This window comes from Anguilla anguilla, chromosome 2, assembly GCF_013347855.1.
Source record: "Anguilla anguilla isolate fAngAng1 chromosome 2, fAngAng1.pri, whole genome shotgun sequence".
Lineage (NCBI taxonomy): Eukaryota > Metazoa > Chordata > Actinopteri > Anguilliformes > Anguillidae > Anguilla > Anguilla anguilla.
In genome coordinates this window covers 23624876-23647347 of record NC_049202.1, presented here as the reverse complement: position 1 = coordinate 23647347, position 22472 = coordinate 23624876, and the positions used below count along the sequence as shown (strand labels likewise).

The 22472-nt window shown below is 40.3% G+C and overlaps 1 protein-coding gene across 5 annotated transcripts in view; it reads right to left on the bottom strand.

Annotated features, from left to right (window-relative positions):
* Nucleotides 1–452: 452 nt before the first annotated feature.
* The window catches only part of ccdc172 (coiled-coil domain containing 172), a 38635-nt gene continuing 16615 nt past the window's right edge, over nucleotides 453–22472 (bottom strand). For 3 of the 5 annotated variants that reach the window (XM_035405367.1, XM_035405366.1, XM_035405363.1), the window contains exons 5-7: nucleotides 21722–21823; nucleotides 20222–20324; nucleotides 2269–2588 (exon numbers count right to left, since the gene is read on the bottom strand). In XM_035405367.1, coding sequence (XP_035261258.1) covers nucleotides 2387–2588; nucleotides 20222–20324; nucleotides 21722–21823 — 407 coding nt within the window. In that variant the 3' untranslated portion in view covers nucleotides 2269–2386. Of the gene's footprint in view, nucleotides 2224–2268; nucleotides 2589–20221; nucleotides 20325–21721; nucleotides 21824–22472 lie in introns of those variants that run through there. The other 2 variants (XM_035405365.1, XM_035405364.1) reach the window with 2 other exon arrangements.

Here is a 22472-nt window from a genome sequence, read left to right as displayed (position 1 = left end):
CTGTGATGAACTGGCAAACTGTCCAGGGTGTATCCCTGCCTCTCACCCATCCCATGACCCTGAGCAGGAATAAGCGGGTTAGATAATGGATGGATGATGTTTCAGCGTAACTCCACTGCCCGCCCCTGGGAATCATGTTATACATACATACAACTCTCCAGTTGGATCAAATGTTTCTGGTTTTTCATTACATGTCTTCCTTAATTACATGTCTTTAAAAATGCAGCACTGAAGTGGCTCCTGGTTAGGATCAGGTTATTAATGAATGTTACAGTAACACAGTGCTACTGTACAGTATATCCCGATTTGTTTGCACAGCGAAAGATGTGGAAACTGCCAGGCAGTCCCACCAGATTCTCACAGACACAATGAAGAGACACGCCCAAAAAAACCCCAATATGCAATAGATTTTATTCAAAGTTGTTGTTTTTTTTAAAAAAAACCCACAGCATTACCCTTGGCAATCTAGCCATATGTGTTGTGCTCTCACTAAATGTATTACTATTCTGTGAACCATTTTATTTTATTTTCATATTTTAAGCCTTTAAAAGCTTGTTCTCAAGTCATGAACAATGAATCTTTGATAAGCAACTTCTCTTTGATAAGCAACTGCTATAAAATGACCACATTTTTACACATAAACGAGAGAAAGAGCTTTGGTGGGAACAGTAGTTACAGACCGTGCAAAAGCTTGTACACATTAATGAGAGATCGAGCTTCAGTTAATAAACCAAACTGAGGTAACGGATAATGTGATGCTGCATTTCACCACCTCCATTCTGACACCGGGAATGCAGAGGTCTCTTTGTGAGGTATCTGAAGAACAGAGCCAGTCAAACCCCTGTAAAGAACTGCAGTTATTTATGCACAGTAATAAAGGGCAGATTCAGTTCAAATGCACTATGTGCATCCTGATGTATGAGACTCTCTATGCTCCTTGATGTGTGATGCTCCTTCAATTCTTTTAAGAAGGGCTGTTGTGTGCACCAGTGTGTTCACTCAATCCACCAATAAATCAACTTTTATTTTGTAAAGCAATTTTACTGTCAAATGGTGCCAGAGTACTTTTGGAATTGCCAGACCGATTTCCAGATGGAAAAATAATTTTTAAAACTTGAAAACAAATCTTTAAGTGGAAAACATTTAATAGATTACTGTAATAGATCTTATTTATACACTACAGTAGTGATACTCAGGTCCTGTGGGCTTTGCTCCAACCGTGCGCTACACAACCAGATTTCACTTATTTTACCAGCTTAGTTCAGGAAGTAGTGGTAGCAGCTGAGTACCCAATGGAAACCCACACAGACATGAGGAGAACATGCAAACTCAATGCAGAAAGGTTGAGTTTCAAACTCAGTACTTTCTAACCGTGAGGCAATAGTGCTATTCAGTGCACCACCGTGTCATGCCTAACATATGTCACACCCATTTTAAATACATATGTGTCATATGTGCGTGTGCATGCTTTGTATGTGTTGTGTTTAAAAGCTGCATTTTCACTTGGCTGTATGAGTGACTGAGATACAGCAATAAAATCACTGAATTTAATCTTGCCAGCTATTTTACAGTATAATTAAAGTCACCCATGCCTTGTGGTACTGAAAATAATACGTCTTATAAAGAAAAAATTAAAGTGAATGAGAACTCTGGGGCAGTTTAAAAAAAATCTGTGGGCATGGGCTAGACAAGCTAATTTAATATGTTTAGTGCACAATCTGGAAGCTTCACTGGTGCTCTAGCATCAGTTCTGTAGTACTCAATCCTCCCACAAGGTGGCTGTCTTTAGCTTTTAAAGCAATACAGCAATATGGTATTGTGCTGGCCAAAGCTGGTCAAATATAAAAGCTATGATCGCTTTAGATGATAGAAAATACACAACTGTATAACTGTATAACTAAGCATTTTCCCTATTATCTGTACTGTAAAAGCAAGAAAACAGAAAACTTTTTCTCACTGATTCCAAAACCTCAGAGATCACAGGGAGGCTTTTTGGTTTTTGGTGCTGGGAATTCATTTCTCAAAAGTTTGTTCCATGCACATTCAAACATGTAAAAGAACTGAACCATAACAAAACAGTGCAGTCACAGGTAGGAAGTACCAGATCAGGTTTTTTTGCTGTTCTGTCAGGACTGAGCCCTGTGACCTGCAGCACAGGTACTGTATACGCCACATGTTTTTGCAGTTCAAACTAGGAACAAGAGTGTCCTTCTAGGACAGTTTCTGTAGAGTTAGAGAGAGAGAGAAGTTAGTTGGACATTTTTCAATTTTAGGTTTGTATAGTCCATTGTTATTATAATAAAAATAACAGGTCTTCAAAATACAGTATGTATATAATATCATGGAGCTCAACAAATTCAGTTACATTTAAATTTCAGTTTGAAGCTCACACAGGCAGTAAATGGAGGAGAAATAGAAAGAGACAGAATAAAGAGATGGAGAGAGAGTGACATAAAGAGATGGAGGGAGACAGAGTAAAGAGATGGAGGCAGCGAGGCACCGTTTTCAGCAGCTCTATCTCTGAGCGAAGCGCCTGCCGCACATGACTCGGCTCCCCTTCCTTCAGCTCCGCGACCTCGCTCTTCAGCCTTAGACAGCACCACCGCCACCATCATCATCATCACCATCATCATCTTTAGTATCATCATCATAATCGTCATCACCATTATCATCTTCATCACTACGATCAGCATCATCATCACCATCATCATACACATATACACACACTGTAGCACACAAACACACACTATTACAAAGCATACAACCAGGTCAACGTAAAGGCTGTTTTATACTTCTGTGGAGTGCACGTAAAAATGGGTCTGCTTTGGGGTTGTGCGGCATGTGCGAACTGCGAGGGTTGCACACCACGTCCGCGTTGCCACGCCGCACAGAAGATGATTGCTGATATGAGGTCAGTCTGGCAGACTGCTCTGGCTAACAGGTTATAACAGTTGATTCAACGTTAAATATGCGGCTAAAAGCAGGCGAATGTCTTCGCTGAAATAAGCAGAGCCGGCCCTGAACAATTTGGTGCCCTAGACAAGATATTTTAGTTGGTGCCCCTTGCATCGCAGCCAATTCCATCACCAATCATTGTGTTCATACACTCACACAGAAACTGCATAGTTTTATGTCTTTGAGATTTTCTTTATTTTAGAAAGAAAAAAAACCCACAAAATAAAACAGTATTAAAGAAACAAGTGACATAAAACGAATTATAAATACAATATTTCTCAGTAAAGGACACCTTGGCCTTTTAACAGTTCTAAAATCAATGTGCTACAAAAGCCAGCATTTTAAAGTAGTTAAAACAGCAACATTATTCTTTCAATTTTTAATTGTTGTTACGTCCCCTCCCCTTTTCAATGTTCAATTTTGCAATAGATGGCAACGTTGAATCATGGTTCTAGTTACTGGCTTCATTTAGGGATGCCAACCATCCCACAAAATACGTAATCGTCCCTTATTTGGACAGTAGAATAGGCGTTCCGTATTTAACTCATGGCTACAGGACGCATTTTCATCCATATCTTTGTGAACAATTCCGGCAGTAACCGCTGTTTTGAATACAATAGATAACACGCATGCTGTGAGACCATTCTGACCTAAAACCCAGAATTTTAATATTGGCTAGGTGACAAGTGACAGCGAATCTATCAAAAAGCTAACTGGCATTCAAACTCGGTTTCAGAATGTCTTGGAAATATGCAATGTGTGAGACCGCAACATTTTAAAAAGCAAGACAGAGCTAGGGAGATTAATTTGAATGAGTTATGGTTTCATGTAATTTTCTTAAATAATGTAATGACAAAATGACCAAAATTGGTGCTAATTGTATGGTATGAAACAAGAAGGAACTTTTTTTTGTTGTTGATTTTGTTGTAGGTTTGATAGAATTAACAACCAGAGTTTTTGCGTAACAACGGTCCAAATAGAACTACCAACCACAGTTTTGCTTGACAACAGTAAAATAATGTGCCGAAACAGCTGCGAAAGAATATTTTACTTTCAGGTGATTAAGTTGATAAAAATCAATAAATATTAAAGTAACCATATATATATAGTCATTGTTGGTAACCCGTTGTATAAGCGGAATAAACCACTCCGGGCCTCTGCCGCAATAGAAAAACCAGCAAAAAAGTAATGTTGCAAAAAAGGACATATCCTTCTGGAGCTGAGAAAAGAAAGAAGAAGAAAACAGAAGATGACAAAAAACAGAAAGATAAAGGTATGTTTGCATGACTAATTACAGTATTTTACCATAAACATTCAACTGGCTAGATAGATGCCTCAAACATGCCTTCAGTTCAGTCAAAGGTATGTTCAGCTAGCGTTTTAATCTAACAAATTAGCTAGATTCCCCCTGTTAAAATCGAAATTTCTCTAGCTAGCTTGTTAGCTAGCTTGCTATTATATATACAACTAGGTGGATTTAAGATGTCAAGGCTATTTAGGGATGTTTAATCAAACGTTAAATTTTTTAAGATATGCTAGCTTGGCTATGTTGTTAGCTAACGTTCTGCACTTTTGCACATAGCAAATTTTTTTAAACCAAAAGCAATTAAAGTGATTAACTTGTTTACAGTAAATGCATTGTCTGCTGGTTTATTTTGTTACTTTTCAGTACGGAAACCCGGGAGCCTGCACTCTTAATGAATAGATATAAATTATGAATGTCTACGCATTCATCATTTTCATTTTTATTCCTATTTGGACAAAGAGACAGACATGTTTTGGCCTAAGCCGTCCTCAGTGTCTTGAAGTTCTTCTGACCAACAGGAAATATAAAACCAGAATAAACATGACATCATAATAGCCAATTATATATGTAAATTAGCTTCTAATTGATTGAATAATTATACAATCATATAATCAATAATGACCAAAACCTGTCTTAGGCCAATGTGTGTGACAAGAAGGCTAGGCAGGCTAATAAGAAAAATAAGAAAAACACAGGTTGAGTTATCGTGTTTTTTATAGATCCCCTAGTTGTCTTTGGCCTGCAGGGGTTTGCATGGACCAACTTCTGAACCATCATTGATTAAACACTGTTTTCGTGGATCCTACACTTCATTCCATGTATCTGTTTTTGAATTAGGAGGTGGATGCCTCTAACTTAGTATATGTGTATATATGTGTATGTATTTATATATGAGTATATGCGTGTATCCTTTTCGAAACAATACGGTTGTTGCTGCAACCTGTGTTTTTCTTATTTTTCTTATTAACCTGCCTAACCTTCTTGTCACACACATCGGCCTAAGACAGGTTTTGGTCATTACTGATTATATGATTATATAATTATTCAATCAATTAGAAGCTAATTTACATATATAATTGGCTATTATGATGTCATGTTTATTCTGGTTTTATATTTCCTGTTGGTCAGAAGAACTTCAAGATACTGAGGACGGCTTAGGCCGAAACATGTCTGTCTCTTTGTCCAAATAGGAATAAAAATGAAAATGAGTTTGTTGCATAGACATTCATAATTTATATCTATTAATTAAGAGTGTGGGCTCCCGTCTTTCCTTTCTATGATTATCTATGAGAAGCCAATGCACCATTCATTTGTTATATAACCTAGTTTGTTAAAAACTTCTTTGAGCGCATGGGTTGGTAAAATTTTTTTGTTACTTTTCAGTACACCACGTCCAGTATGCCTCTTAGTACTGTACTTAGTACTTTGAATATTAAAGTGCAAATTAACACCAGACCACACTAGTGAGTTTGCTACCTTTTAAGATTAAAAACCATAGAAGGGTAAAGACATGCCAGGTTGACATTGGTATGATGTAAGCAACACAGCTACGACTAATAAAATTGATAATGGGTGTGTTAGATTTACAGGAGGTAAATCAGCGGTGGGGGGTCCCCAAATCAAATTCTGCTTCGGGTCCCATAAAGGCTTGGGCCAGCCCTGACGTATAGATAATTAAATACACTGTATTGAATCATTGTAGTTTGACCATTTTCTTTATTGTGTGTTCCATAGTTTACCATAGCTTCACTCACCATGGTACTGTAAACTATGATTTTCTGACATGGTTTACAAGGTTACTTAGTACCCAGTCTTATCAGTCAGCATGCACCATAGTTTATGACAGCACAACAGTTACCATGGTCAAAATACATGAAACCAGAATTGTCCCCCTTTTTTATTTCATAGATAATAACATTGGATATTTTAATGATATATTGACCGCCAAACTGCAAATGTCCCCGGTTTACATTTCAGAAATCTGGTCACCTTAAACTACTATGCAATAGATAAACTATTCATTCATCACATTACCTCTGTCTTTTTCCTGTTTTTCCTCCTCTTCTTCTTTTTCTTCCCTGGGCACCAGAGGGCTTTGGTCTTTTTGACATGATATAGGCAACCAATCCAGAAAATATGGCCTATTTAATAGGCTATAGGCTATGCAGTTATTTGAATATTTTTGTGGTCATGAGTGCAGTATTTAGTAGGTTTGCACATATGAATGAATATGCATTATATTGTATTATCTCTCTGGTTAGCTCTGTCTTGCATTAATCTGGCTACCTGGATACGTAATACAGCCAACTTTACTTTGTTTTTAAAGCACGAGCTAATCGCTTTCTTCAGAACTATAACGGTCAGTAACCAAATCGAATTACGCGGCCTGTGCAACCATGCCGCACAAGTATAAATGAACTGCCCGTTCGCGAGTGTCGCACACAACGCAAATTATGCGAACTATGCAGACTAAGTATAAAACATCCTTTAAGTCACGCTGTCCTATTAAACACCAGTTAAATCACAGTACTTCCTGTTATATTTTACATAAAAATGATCGTATGTCATAGATAGAGCCTCCCTACTATGTGCTGCAAGATCAGCATCTACCTTTTACACAAAGTGAATTGGGACAGACAGTAGCAGTTCTCAGAGGTGACCTCATGGGCTGTCAATCACTGACTGCTATGAGACAGAAAGCTGTGCTCTAGAGAAAGATACTATGATTGGTGAAAGACGGTGAGTTACTGATAATGGATGACAGCTCTGCTTATTTAGGGTTCATGAAGCTAATCAGTGGGATTAAAGCTGCAATGACATATTACTGAGGGAAACCAAGAAGAGGGACTGAAAGCATCTAGTTTAATCACTGATCTAAGATCAGTTAGTGGCTCTTCTTTACATTTATAAAAGTGGTGTATTGTCCTACCTTCCGAAATAAAGAATAAATGTGTTTTATCACTCAGTCAAGCCATCAAAAGAATCAACCAACAGTGTGTGTATCTGTGTGCACACGAATAAGCATGTGCGTGAGAGGTAGAGTGTATGTCAATTAAGTAAGTGTGTTCAATAACTGCCATTTACCTGCTCTTTAACAGACGGCTATCGTTTAGCTAAATTGACACTGGTCATTCAATTTGAGGCGATCAATAGGTGTGTAAGTGTGTGTCCAGTTTGGAGCAGTGATTGATGACGTGCTGAGGGAGAGCTTTCGCAGCTGGGGGGGGGGGGGGCTTCACACATGCTGAGGGGTCATCCACGGCATGCGATTTACAGCCTGTTCAGCCCCCATGCACTGTGTACCGCCACATATTTAGGGGTCCAAGCAGCAAGGCTGGTGGAACTCTCTTATATCCTTATATCTGTTAGGATTATTATTAGGGGTCCAAGCAGCAAAGCTGGTGGAACCCTATTGTATCTATTCGGATTATTAGGGGTCCAAGCAGTGAAGCAGGTGTAACCCTATTGTATCTGTTGGGATTATTATTATTATTATTATTATTATTTTTCTCCGCTAAAAGTGTCTGAGGCTCAGCAACCACAAGTCCTAGAGCAACCAAATTTGGTAGGTGGGTTCCTATGGCCCCCCACTACTCAGGCACTACAAATCACCTATGTCGGCCAGATGGTGGTGCTATAACAAAGGGTCATACTTTAAAAGGCCATAACTCCCACACCATAAGTCAGATCAACACAAAACTTCATTGACCGATGCATCTGCATGTGCTCTACAACTTTGTTATTTGGACCACCTATGTCCGCCATATTGTTTGCCCGCCTTTTGGGCTGCGTCCGAATAGTCAAAAAAATACGTCCTATGTCTTTTCCTTGACCTCGATGGAAAACGTCATGAGGTTAAGGAAAGATGTGAAGAAGAATTCAAAAGGACTTAGGTAAAGACAACCGTGGTGTTAAGAGAATCCGACTGCACTTATACTATGCTACGTAATTATGTGATGGCGGATGTTATTGACGTGGGTCTGCCGTGGTAAAACTACAGTGTTCCAAAGATGGACTGCTAAAAGCGCATCTTAGATAGGCTACTTCGCCCCGTGCGTTCTTACCATGTTGTTTCATTCAGGCTATATGAACGTAGACAATTGGGTGAAAAATATTACTTCATTACCAAGGTTGGAATTGAAATAAAAAAGGAATGTAGGCTACCAGTCACAAAAGTGAAACAAAATGGTTGTCACATTGAGAATGGTTGCTCACGCTCACCCTCCTGTCCACTCATATTTATCGACATGAATCCCAATTATTATGATTGTATGAAAATAATTGTTAAATGTATGCAAGATAGGCATAACATGTAAGGCCTACAAATCTACTACTGTACAACATATCATCATTCTTAAGTTTCAAACATGTTGAATTAAAAACATCATCTGGCTAAAAACGTCTCATATCCCTTTTTCTTGAAAGACAGATTTCTGTGTTATGGTTAATATGCTGATTATGATCTGATTATAAGCCTATGCATATAATAGTTTAAGAACCACTACACAACTCAGTCAAGTTGATCGTTTGTTTTCGTGAACGGCCGAATGGTGCGTAGCTTTAAATGTTGCTGCTGCAAGGAATTGTCGGACAGCATTATCTCCTTTCTTTTCGTAAAGGATGGTCCAGTTTCCCCTATGCTAAAGGAGATAAGAAAGGAAGCATAGAAGCACCTTTCCTCAGCATTTAGAGAATTCGAACAGCTCTTATCATGGCTGCCACTTAGATACTTTCGGGTCATTTCACTCAGTTAGGAACCTTCCTAAGCAAAAAAGACTATTCGGACACAGCCATGGACTTTTTTATTAGTTGCGGCGCGGAAGAGCTGTAGCTCCACATCTAAAGTGTTACAACATCTAGTAAACTCCTTTACGGCAAGCGGCTAGAAGATATCCATGTCGACACAACTAAGTAATCCGACATCGTCGGGTCTAGTTTTTATCAGTGAGGGGAGAGTCTGAACTTCATAATGGACAATATTATCTATGTGGGTATTCATAAAAATATTCTTTCACCACTCAAAAATCGTATTCCGTCATAGCAACAAGATAACCCCGACAACAACCCTAAGATATGCCAATACGGCAGTGAAAGCAATGTTCACCAAGTAACGAAATAAACAAGACAACGTTTTAAAAAAATGATACCATGTCATTCTACAGTCAATATCTGGGACTAAATATTGAATAAATTTACAACCTTACCTTTGGTTTTACGCGTAGAGATGTCCTTTTTGAGAGCGAGTGGTCATATATTGTCTTGGATAATCCGTTTGTGAAATATACGTGCATCTGTGATGCCTGGGTACCTTCAAAAATAGCTGTGCGTAATACCACACCTGTTGTTTACGGCATTGTCGCCTTTTTTAGTACAGCCTGGCTTGATTGACAATTCATTTATTCAGTAGGTGAGAGTATAAGCTTTCTAACAATGTATAACATGTCTGATTTTGCTTTTGGAATAGCGTTTTATTTTTATTTAACCTTTATTTACCCAGGGTAGGTTCACTGAGCGCGGATGCAGAATGCCCTGCTTCGCACTCATACACATTCACACCTGAGAGCTGCCCAGTACAACCACAGAGCAGCTCTACTTTTTTATCGGTCAGCATAACCGAAAATTCTTATCGCATTCACTAACGCATTCACTCTGGGGTAGCAGTAAAAGACGCTGCACCTAACGAAACGTTGTCAACGATTTTTTATAATTTCTTGGAAAATGCTATTATTATTGAGGACTTCTGGGCATAGCTAAGCCATGTGTTTGCTGATAGACCTATCTGACATCATTGTCTGGAGCAAAACAGAAGTGGATAGGACTGTATCATTGATTCACTGTCTCTGCCTCTTACAACACAGATAAAATTTCATCATTGCTATGTAAGTATTACTGCTCAAAATATTTCGGTTCGTTCTGTTGCTACCATAATATAACAAACTTTCTTGTATCTACAGCTGCAGTTTCTCACTGCAATTACTAATATTGAATATAAACAAAAGACGCAATTTATGCTGTAGTCTGCCAATGTCGAAATAAATAATAAGGTACTCAGCGGGCAGCACGCAGGTAGCAGGGATGTCAAGTTGATATTTGGTTTTTTGTTTTGTTTTTTTCAATGTCGTATTTATTATTTGAAAATATTTATTCTATCTGTCTCTGAGGCGCTCTGAAATGTGGATGAGCAATGCATTGGAATATGTGTCTGACGTAGTGTTGCACGGTATACCGAAACTTCAGCACCTTTTTGGTACTTAAAAAAAACGCTTCAGTATTAGAATTTTCCGACGTTCGGTACTTTTAGGTCAAATGTAAAAGCCAGGGAAATGTGTCTCCCGCATTACTGATTGAGAGGATAAAATGTGTAATTTGTCAGAATCTTCGCTAGATGGCAGTAGCAATTAAGGTAGCCAAATCAGGTGACGTGCTCTTGTGCATTCCTCCTCGATACAGCGCAAGCTTCGACTCAGTACACTTAAGTAGCAATTGGTTTTCTAATCTGGAAATATTTTATTATAGGAAGATGCTAAATTGTTATTAAAATATGCTGTTTTTAGATCTATTTAAAAGTGAAATACCTGTTTAAAGATTATTTAGTTTACAATTGTTTAATTTTTGAAATATATTTAATATATTTTTCTATTGTTTAGTGTTGTAACACTATAGGCCTATGCTTATTAATATGTTGAACAGGCTTCAACTTAAAGGTTGTTAATAAACCAGGTTGTTAATGAACCGTGAATTCAAAAATGAGGTCAACCCTTGTGGACATTACGTTTCTGATCTATTAAGGTACTTTCAGTATCGTTTGGTACCAGGTATCAAATCAGTATTGTTTAAGTTTCAAGTATCGTTTCAGTATCGAGTATCGTGATGCTAAACCTGGTATGGGTATCAAAGTCAAAATTTTGGTATCGTGACAACACTAGTCTGACGCCTTTTTTAGTTGCGGCGCAGAAGCGCTGCAGCTCTACATATACGCCGGGCCATCTAAGTGTTCCGACATGCCATCTAAGTGTTACGACATAGTAATGGCCTTTACAGCAAGCGGCAAGGACACATCCACACACGCAACTAAGTCATCCGACAGCATCTTTTAGCACAAAATTGGCCGTAAGTCATCAATATTTTATACAATCATCATGGTATTCAGTAAATATGTTGGGTGAAGGTATATGATCATGAGGACAAAACCATTTTAAAATCGCTCCATAGGGGGCGCAATAGTGCCAATGCTTGGACCCCTCCCAACACCGCTTGCAGCTTTAATTCCAATTGATTTCCCTTTAGTTAAGCCCCACGAGGGGAGGAAGCAGCCTGCACAACACTGCAACCCCAGAGCCTCAGCTCAGCTTAATTAACCAGCCATAGCTACAGATATCTGTTACATCCGCCACTGCTACTTCCCCGGACACGCCCTCCACTTCCCATTCGGTGGCTCCCTAGTCTGTCACCTTCCCGGTAGCTCCCGCCCTCTCTCTCTCCCTGTGTGTCTGTGTGTGATTGTCGGAGTGGAGACAGGTGTACTGGAGTCAGAGCAGAAGCGCCACCAGCTGCATCTCATAATCAAGACTCCTACAAATACTCAGCTCTGCCTCATCCACGCTGCCAGATCATAGCCTCTGCTCAGTCAGTCTATGCTTCTAGCCATTTTTCCTATCGCGAGGCCTAGCTACTCTGATAGCCCGTTTGGTTATACTGAAACCAGTGGGTTTTTTTTTTCTTGCAGTTCCGTTTGCTCTTTCTCCAGTCGCTGTCCTCCGCCCCCGCTCAGCTCATTTCCCCCCAGGATTCTACTCCAGATCTGCTCAGCTCGGTTCCCCAGCTCTGTGTTCCACTCTGCTCAGCTCCTCCCTAGGTTCCGCTCCAGATCTGCTCGGCTCGGCCCCCCAGCTCTCCCTCTGCATTCACCCCTGCCTCCACGGCCAGCTGCTAACCCGGCTCCCCATTCTTTCAGCTATCTTCCCAGCTCCGCCCACTCCCTGGCTGTCCATTGTCTGTTCCCTCTACCCCTAATAAATACTCTGCTTTACCTTAATTCAGTCTCCCTTCCTCTGTGCCTTGCACGTGGGTTCACCAGCCTAGAGCCCCCCTAACAGATATCACTGATGCATTAAATCATATAACACAACACTGATACACACCACTGGGGTACTGCTACACACCAATGAGTTACTAATACAGCACACTGAGATACTGCTACACACCACTGACTTACTACAGGGTTCATACACTTTTTCACCAATGATTTTCAATGACTTTTCCATGACTTCTCCACAACCTTTAACTGAATTTCCATGACCAAAACAAATGACTATCTCAGCAGGATGATTTAAAATTATTTATTGTAACACTAAGTAAAATTAGGTCTGCATCTGAAACATATGGTGCCTCTCTAAAACAAATAAACACCAGACAGACACACACTTATGCTGGCCCCACACTAGAGGACAATTGGGCCGATTTTGTGCCTGATTCGCTCTTCCCGACAATCGCGGGGGCGTTCCCGATCCGAGGTTAATCTGAACCGATTATCTGACCAAATGATCCTGTAGTGTGAGGGGTTTACAGACATAATCTTATTGTTACTGACTGGATCGGAGTCTCCCCGATCTCGAATTGAAAATATCAAACATGTTGAGCAGAAACCCGCAACAGCCAATGAGAGCGAGCTGACCAGGAAGCGTCACCAACCGAATTTATTTCGGCTTGCCAAAACCGAAGAAGTTCTCTGCGGACGATATTGTTTTTTTACTCGATGCGGTTAGGCAACTACACGTAGCAACAAAAGTATCAATATTATTGTATTGTGTATATATGTAATTATTGTAACGGTGTGGTCTCCATGGAGATGGGGAATCAGCTTGCGGAAATAAAAAAAAGTCCCTGGAATCGCCACACAAATTGTTTAGTGTAAACGCCGTGTCTGGTGTGTGCGTTCTTATGATTAAAATATTAAAAATCGGTTAAATCTGTCTGTCTGTGGTCTCCCACGTTTTTAAAATCGGTTAAGATTTGAAAATCCTCTAGTGTGCACCAGGCTTTAGATACACTCTCTCATATTTTAATTTGAATAGTTTAACATTTTTGTCAATGTCTCAAACAGGGCTCGAAATATGCTCCCGAAATTTAATCTGTGCGACCTCGAAATATAATTGGGAGCATTTGTGCGAGTGCAAATAATTGTTCTGGTGCAACCTTTTTTTTTCTTTTTCCAGTCGAACGTCTCTTTCTCTGTACATTCGCTAGTTAGTACACTCAGTAGGCTATGTGCCTTATGAGCTGACGGTGACCCTTCTAACCAATCGTGAGCTTGACATTCTTACCTTTAATGCTGATTTTAAATTGGTTAATATTAGCCTTCAATCACTCCACTGTCACGCGACACAGAGAGCTAATGCGTTAACTAATGTTACCTGAAGACAAAAGTTTATGTTCAATTTATTAGCGTTATCGAAAGCTGAAAAGTTTAAGCGAACGATTACGGCATTTTTTTGAAACGTTAACGTAGTGTTTTGTGTAGCGACCCGGTTGAAACAGCTAGTATCTCTTTGATGCAGTTTACTGGCGGTTGATTTAATTAGCGGTATTAATGTGACGAGAAGCGCTTTGTCGTTTGAATGCATAACACGCAATTCTTTGAAGAGTCACATTTTAGACGTGACAGTTTAACTGTTACTTGTAAACCATACTGTTATATTGTCATTTTCTATCAATAAAAAATCTATTGCATATATGGTTGGTGCTCCTTACATTTTGGTGGGTGCTCCTAACTTTTTGAAGTTGGGAGCACCAGTGCTACCAAGTAAAAAAGTTAATTTCGAGTCCTGATATATTATTGAAGCTGCACTTCCCTGGCATATTGTCGGCACACTAGGGCCTACGTTTACTAACTGCTACATTAGCAGAAGCGTGCCTGTTGGGCGTGCCCGTAAACAGACTGCCAGACCGAATTAACTTCTCACACCACCATAATACCACAAGGGTTACGTGCCAATTTACGTTTTATTACTATACATACTATTTTTATGATTGGATTAATTAGTAATTATATTTGATGCAACTTTAGCTATATTTCCATTACTTTTCCAAAACTTTTCAAAAAATATTATTTTCCATAACTTTTCCAGGGCCTGGAAATTGCATTTTGAATTTCAATGACTTTTCCAGGTTTTTCATGACCGTACGAACCCTGTTACTACTATACCAGACTGAGATACTGCTACACACTACAGAGTTACTACTACACCACACTGAGATACAGCTACACACCACTGAGTCACTGCTACACACCACAGGGCTACTGCTACACACCACTGAGTCACTGATACACACCACTGAGATACTGCTACACACCACAGGGCTACTGCTACACACCACTGAGTCACTGATACACACCACTTAGACACTGGTACACACCACTGAGTTACTGCTACATGAAGCAAGTTCACAATTTAGCCAGACTTGTTATCAGGGCAATCACAGGTTTATGCTTAATTTAGCTGGATGGCACATGGTGAAATCACACACACACCAACAGCAGAAATAAACGCAAGTTTCTTGTCAATTAATAAGCCATCATTGTAAGAACAGCATTTAGAAAAGAATGTGTTTTTTGAGACTGACAGTATCCTTTAAGGCACTTGTACAATTATTTGTCTGAGAGCTACTGATTTAGTCGTGAGGGAATTATTTACCTTCAGAATTAGTGGTGTGCATTGCCAACTCGGAGCGAAGCAAGCCCTAACAGTGATATGGACGCTGTATTGAGCTCCACTTCCTCACACATTTTTATATGCTGATGGCGACACCAAAAGAATAATAAACTTTATTTGGTAATTTGTTATTTGTTCTGTGGCGCCCCAATCCCTTATCGGTGCTCCCCACGAGACCACCAGGACGGCCGAGCCCATCGACACCGGCGGCCGCTAGGAAAAGTTGTGAGTGGGCGTTACCTGCCAAACCACAGTCTAGAAACATTCAGGGCCCTGGACAGCACCAGGCAGACCAACTGAGGTGACACCGGGCAGCACCATGGACAGGGCTGCAGCAGAGGGAAGGTAGGTGGAATTTTCCACTCTGCAGCACACCTGAAGCTGCTTGATGGATTGGCTGCCGCTGCCCACCTGAAGCTGCTTGCCCTGATGAGCATGCAGACTTTTTAGACCAGCACAAACACAGGAATGGGAAAGTTGCTGGGGCTTCCTACGGAGCTACGCCGGGCGACTCTCTACACCTGACACTGTAAGCGGCCGTGGGCCAACTCTCTGAAAGTGGGTGCCTAATTGTGACGAACTGTAAAGTGTAAAGTATGAAGGATAACTGTGACTCAAGTGGACCGTGTGACAAGGGGCACAGACAGGAACAGCTCAGAACTTGAGCTGGGGAAGGATTGGAGTGCTACGTCACTTGGGAGGGAGGCCTTCTCCCCTACAACCCCTTGGGGACTGGAGGATCACCAGCCGGCGCCCGGAGCAAGGAGCCGGACCCGGATCTGACTGGCCAGGCCCTATTCCCCCCCTAACCTGCGTGTTTCTTGTTTCTCTCCAGAAGGAGGTTTGAATACCTGGAGTGGAGCCCAACCGGGAAGACTCTTTAGTTGTTTTTTGGCTCCGCCTACCCCCACTCATTACGACCATTAAAGTACTTTTTGTTAACCTCTACCTCAGACTCACTGATCTGGTTCTTCTTGACTTCCCCCGTTGGCCGAGAGAGTTCACAGTTCATACAAAAAAAGCAATACAAAGTGCTTCACATTTGAGGACAATAATAAAAGCAAAATAAAACCAATAACGGGGATATAAGACTACACAATAAACGCATTACTAAAATGAGGAAATTAAAAAAAATCAGGGATAAAAATTTTTGAAATGAAATGAGAAATAAGCTATCATTAAAGCCAAAATAATGAAAATATAAGTGAAGCCTCAGTAGTTATACTGACCAATCAAGAAAGTGTACCTTGCATTCAAAAGGCATATCAGTGCATTCATCCGATTTCCTGGCCATGCAAGTGTGAACACTATTAAGCAAGGTTTCTATGCAGGTACAGATCATTTGCAAGAGGGTTTCACAATGGCAATATTTACATAATCACTAACAAAATACAAAATAACAAAATAGCATTTACAAATGTCCTGTGACGTTAAACACTAACTTGCATATTACCTAGTTGAAAACATACTACAATTTCAATAAAGAGGTTATGTTGACAATATATTTTTGTATTTAACATTAAAGTGCAGTCAGCTCCTTTTGTAGTCGCTGTCACATGCGCTGAAAAATAATATAATTTAATGTTTCAGTGTGGTGACATTGCAAAAAGCCAGTGAATGAAAGTCTTCTTAAGTAGACACAGTTGAGGCTATAAGTTCACATACGCTTAAGCTAAAGACATTCAAACTCAATGTTTCTCAACTCCACACATTACATGTTCCCATACATTTCCAGTGTTAAGTCAATTAGGGTATCTATATTATTTCCATAAGAGGTCATTTCAAAATAATAGCTAAGAGACAGATTTATTTCAGCTTTTATGTACTATTGCAGATTTTCAGTGGGTCAAAATTTGACACACTTTGTTCGTACTTGATGGCATTGCCTTTTAATTGCTTAACATGAATCAAACGCTTGAGGTAGCCTTCCACAAGCTTCTCACAACACTTTGCTGGACTTTTTGCCCATTCCTCCTGACAGAACTGGTGTAACTCAGTCAGGTTTGTGGGCCTCCTTGCTCAGACATGCTTTTTCAGTTCAGTCCACAAATATTCTATGGGATTCAGATCAGGGCTTCGTGATGGCCACTCCAATCCTTTCACTTTGTTGTCTTTAAGCCATTGTGTTACAACTTTGTAGGTATGCTTAAGTTCATTGTCCTGCTGGAAGACCCAGTTGCAACCAAGTATTAACTTTCTAGCTGATGTCTTGAGGTGTTGCTTCAGTATTTGTAGATAATCCTCCTTTCAGATGATGCCATCTATTTTCAGAAGTGCACCGGTCCCTTTTCCAGCTAAACACCCCCACAACATGATGCTGCCACCCCCATGCTTCACAGTTGGAATGGTGTACTTCTGATTAAAAGCCTCACCCTTTTTCTTCCATATATAGAGCTGATCATGACCAGAGAACAGTCCTCCAGAATGCTAGGTCCTGGTGTTCACCTGCAAAATTCATTTTGGCTTGGAGTAGCGGCTTCTTCCTTGCGCGACAGCCTTTCAGGCGATGGAGATGTAGGATTCTCTTAATGATGGATGTAGATACTTTGGTTCCTGATGCCTCCAACTCCTTCACCAGTTCCTTTGTTGTTGTCTTGGGGTTCAGTTGAACCTTTCAGACCAAAGTTTGTTCAGCCCTGGGAGGTAATTTGAGCCTCCTTCCTAAATGATGCAGGGTCTGTGTGTTCCCAAGATTTTTATATTTGCATGCTATTGTTTGTACAGATGCTCGTGGTACCTTCAGTTGTTTGGAAATTGCTCCTGAGGAAGAACCGGACTTGTGGAGGTCCACAATTCTTTTTCTGAGGTCTTGGCTCAGTTGCTTGGATTTTCCCATGGTATCAAGGCAAAAAGGCAGTGGCTCTAAAGGTGGGCCCTTAAATACAGCCACAGGTGCCAATTAACTCCCAATTAACTCCTAATTGTGACAATTGGTCAATCAGAAGCTTCTGAAAAGTCATTGTTTAAAGAGACAGTCAACTTAGTGTATTTAAAATTTTGACACACTGGAATTCTGATATAGTGAATTAAAGCCGAAATAAATCTGTCTCTAATCGATTGTTTTGAAATGACCACTGCTGTGAACAAAGTAGATGCTCTAATTGACTTACCAAAAGAAATGTATGATAACATGAAATGTGCGGAGTTGTGAAAAACTGAGCTTGAACATCGTTAGCCTAGTTGTATGTAAAGTTTGGCCTCAGCTGTAGGCCTATTTAATGTATCTGCAATTATCTGCCAGTCTTCCTCTCTTGTTTTGGCCGCTCTGGCTATGTTTGATTTGCTAGTTAGGATTGCTTTCTCTTGATGAATCTTTAGAGCAGAAAGAATATGCCCCCTCAAGTCCATGATTTCGACATCTACAACCCCAAAACAAAATAAAAAAAACAACATAGGTTACCTTATGAGAAATATTGCACCATTTTTATGTGATCCCACAAAGGGCAACACCACCTCCCTTTGTGTCTACATAAGGAGCATGATCCTGTTTTGGTGAGTGAATCCTCTCTCCTTTATAGCAGAGTGGGTGAGTGCAGTTATCCGAGATGATTCAAACCTAGAATAACTCACCAAATCGTACTTCACGTTTGTGAAACAGAGAAAGCCCAAATTTAATTAATTCCATAATTTGATAAGATAAGCATCAAATTATCCTGAATCATTTTGGCAACATATGTGGAACAGGGCCCTTGGCTACCGAAACAGACCACTGAGTTACTACTACAACCACTGATACACACCACATGGCTACCGCTACACACCACGGTGTCACTGCTACACACCACAGGGCTACTGCTACACACCACTGAGTCACTGCTACACACCAGAGTCACTGCTACACACCACAGGGCTACTGCTACACACCACCGAGTCACTGCTACACACCACAGGGCTACTGCTACACACCACCGAGTCACTGCTACACACCACAGGGCTACCGCTACACACTGCTGAGTCACTGCTACACACCACAGGGCTACTGCTACACACCACTAAGTCACTGCTACACACCACAGGGCTACTGCTACACACCACTGAGTCACTGATACACACCACAGGGCTACTGCTACAAACCACAGGACTACTGCTATACACCACTATTATTATTATTACTGCTATTCATTGCATTTATACTGTGCTTTTCTCAAAGGGCTTCACAGTCATGAGGGGGAAACTTGTCTCAACCACCACCAAAGTGTAGCACCTACCTGAACGCCCACCACACATCAACTGAGGTGGAGAGTGAGAGAACATTTTTTTTGCCAATTAAAGCAGGAACGTTCCTCATGAAAAGTTGAAGGTTCTTAATTTTGCGCATTTTCAAATAGGTACGGCAGAGCCATTCCCTTTGGCAAAAGTACTGTATGTGTGCCTGCTGATGACTAAAGAAAAGATCTAAATAAAAGATAAAGGAGCCAGTCAAGTCAGCTGACCACATGGCAATGGTCACAGACAAGTCAACAGACAATGATGTTTTGAACGTTTTTCTTTAAGGAAAGTTAAATTACATCCGTTAATCTTGCATTGATAAAAGCTCATTCACAGATAGGATCAAACATTGCCTAGTGAACTGAGGTTGATTTCCATAATGTAATTATTGCATGTCTCAGAAAATCCAAGTCACATGTTGACAGCACTGCACTGATACTCTATACTGTTTTGGGACAGAGGTGACAAAATTGTTCCAAATATTTCTCAGAAGGCAAAGGGGTACTTTGTCCATCCCAGTCAACTCTGTTATTTCAGGAAGCAGGAAGATGCATTTCTTCCTATGGACAATTTCACACAAAAAAACCGCCACAGAATGACAGTTACTGAAAACCGACTGACCATGATGAAATTTAATTGAGTCATTTGAGGTAATCTATTTTTGCCTTTCATTTTTATAATCCTACACCACTGAAAACTATTTCATTCTTATAATTAGTGCTATGTAAATTTTTGTGCAGGTAATCTAATTCCACTTCTTATACTTCCAAGTGCTTGGGGAAAAAAAACGAAATATTTTACCACCCAACACTGAAAATGCATGTCTATGCACTGCACTATGTGTGTCATTGCGCGTGATTAATTAGTGGCAATTGATGTAGATTACTGGTGTAGGGGCAATGTGCTAACTGACTAGCAAAAAGGCCCTATCGCCCTCTGGCAGTGGGATGATCGAATTTCATGTGAGAAAAAGCCCAGGATAAATTGGTGCCCTACTGATAAGATACAGTATCACCAGGGAGACTCTGCTGTGGCTCACCTAAGAAACGCACTGTCGGTTGATGGCCTCTGACTGACTGTTGCTCTCTCTGCTTTCAGACAGTTTGTGACTGCCTCCGCTTCCCCAAGCTGTGTGTCCACGTCTGCACACACACACACACAGGGAATTTGCATCTAACATTCCAATGGCCGCAGACTCACAGACAAATCTGAGACACTACACTCAGAACTACATCAAAAATCAATTCAATAAAAACATTATTTATTGTGCCCGTGTCACATTATTTTAATATGAAATATGGTTAATGTTTCAATTTGAAGTAATATTGAATAATACACATACAGTAAGTCACAGTAGTATTTCCAAGGTATTTATGGCACAGACAAGAGTAGAGCATTGTGATACTCCATCTGTACTAACCCTCGGAAAGTGAAGATTCACTGGCCCATGCAATTAAGGTAATATGGGTTATCTGTAACCAGCTCATTGAAACAATAAGAATTTTGTAGGGATGCACAGACTTATTGGGGTTTGCATCTATACAGTTAATGTAATTAATTACAATTAATATCTTAATACAAATTTATTGGGATCAATCACTAAACTAAGATTATGGTCAAGGGCTCATATAATGCAAAAACACCATATGACCAAAGTATCTGGACACACATTGGCCTGGGGCTGTTTTTCGTGGTTTGGGCTAGGCACCTTAGTTCCAGTGAAGGCAAATCTTAATGTTACAGCATATAATCACATTCTAGATGATATTGTGCTTCCCCAACACCTTGGGGAAGGTCCTTTCCTGTTTCGGCATGACAATGCCCCTGGGCACACAGCAAGGTCCATATAGAAATGGTTTTGTCGAGAACGGTGTGGAAGACCTTGACTGGCCTGCACAGAGCCCTGACCTCAACCACATCCAACACCCTTGGCATCAATTGGAAAACCAACTGCAAGCCAGGTCTAATTGCAAAATCACTGCCGAACCTCATTTATGCTCTTCTGGCTGAATGGAAGCAAATCCCTGCTGCAATGCTCCAACATTTAGTACAAAGCCTTTCCAGAAGAGTGAAGAATTTTCATATCATGCACTCCTAGTGTTTTGCTGAGGGGTGCATGATATGAAATACATAGGCCTACATTGTTTTGTTCTCCAAATTATATTGAATTTGATTCCCAATCATTCTATTGAATGAAGCAGAAAGCACTCACTCTCCTCTAAAATGTTGTCAGTCATTGCTTCTCAACAGTTTCAATGTATAGTCAGAGGTACATAGACATCCCATCTGGCCATAGGAGAGTCACTTTTGTGATGAGACAGGGAATTACCTGCTCACCAAATTCCTTCCCTCTCTAGTTGATGCTAAAGCAAATGTGCACCACTCTGTAGAGCTGGTGGCCACAGCCGGTGCGAGCACGGACCAGACTCTAAACCATGAGGCGCAATACTGTGCTGCAGCCCAGTGCTTGGACATTCTGAGAAAAGCTTTTTGATTGGTCCATGACTATGGCACATGACGGCTCTCCGTGACCTCTGACCTTCGACACGTCTCTCGAACTCAGAGAGCTCCCTCTGCAGGGCCATCCTCTCTGCCTGCAAGGACAGAATTCCTGCATTGCCCTGTGCCATGTGCTCCATCTCTGTTGGACAGCAGTGGACATTTTTCAGTCAGATAATATTGTACTATTATCATAGCAGTGGGCATTCATCAGCCACAGACAAAAACTCGAAAGCACAGTGATGCCCATTAAAATGTCACAAGTATCATAAAAACACTGGTTTTAAAATGCCACCAATTGCATTACCAGAGAAATAGTTGCTGCATATTAAATTTTTAGTATCTACATAAAAACATCAGTGTAAAAATAACAACATTGCAAATGGAGCTCAATACAAGGTGTGTTCAATTCACACAGTTGATCGCAAATCACCACTGTTAATACACATGGATTTTTTATGATGACCAATCTATGTAAAAGCCAGGCAATATGTGAACTTATTAATGACGATGGCAGCCATCATAGTTACAAGAACACACTAACCTAACATGTTAGGCGTGCAAGAATGCAGATCTTCTATCCAAGAGTATCCTTTTTTTGGTTAAGAGAGACGGTATACCCTCCTGAGACCCGGCAGAGAACATTTTTAATGTATTTTAGTTTTTGGATGAAAAAACACGTCGCTGTGAAAATATGTTCAAAAATAGTTTTTGATTGAATATCCATTGCAGTGGACATGAGGTCCAATAGAATATGTGGTTCTTAAGAATAACAGTACAACAGTAAAATA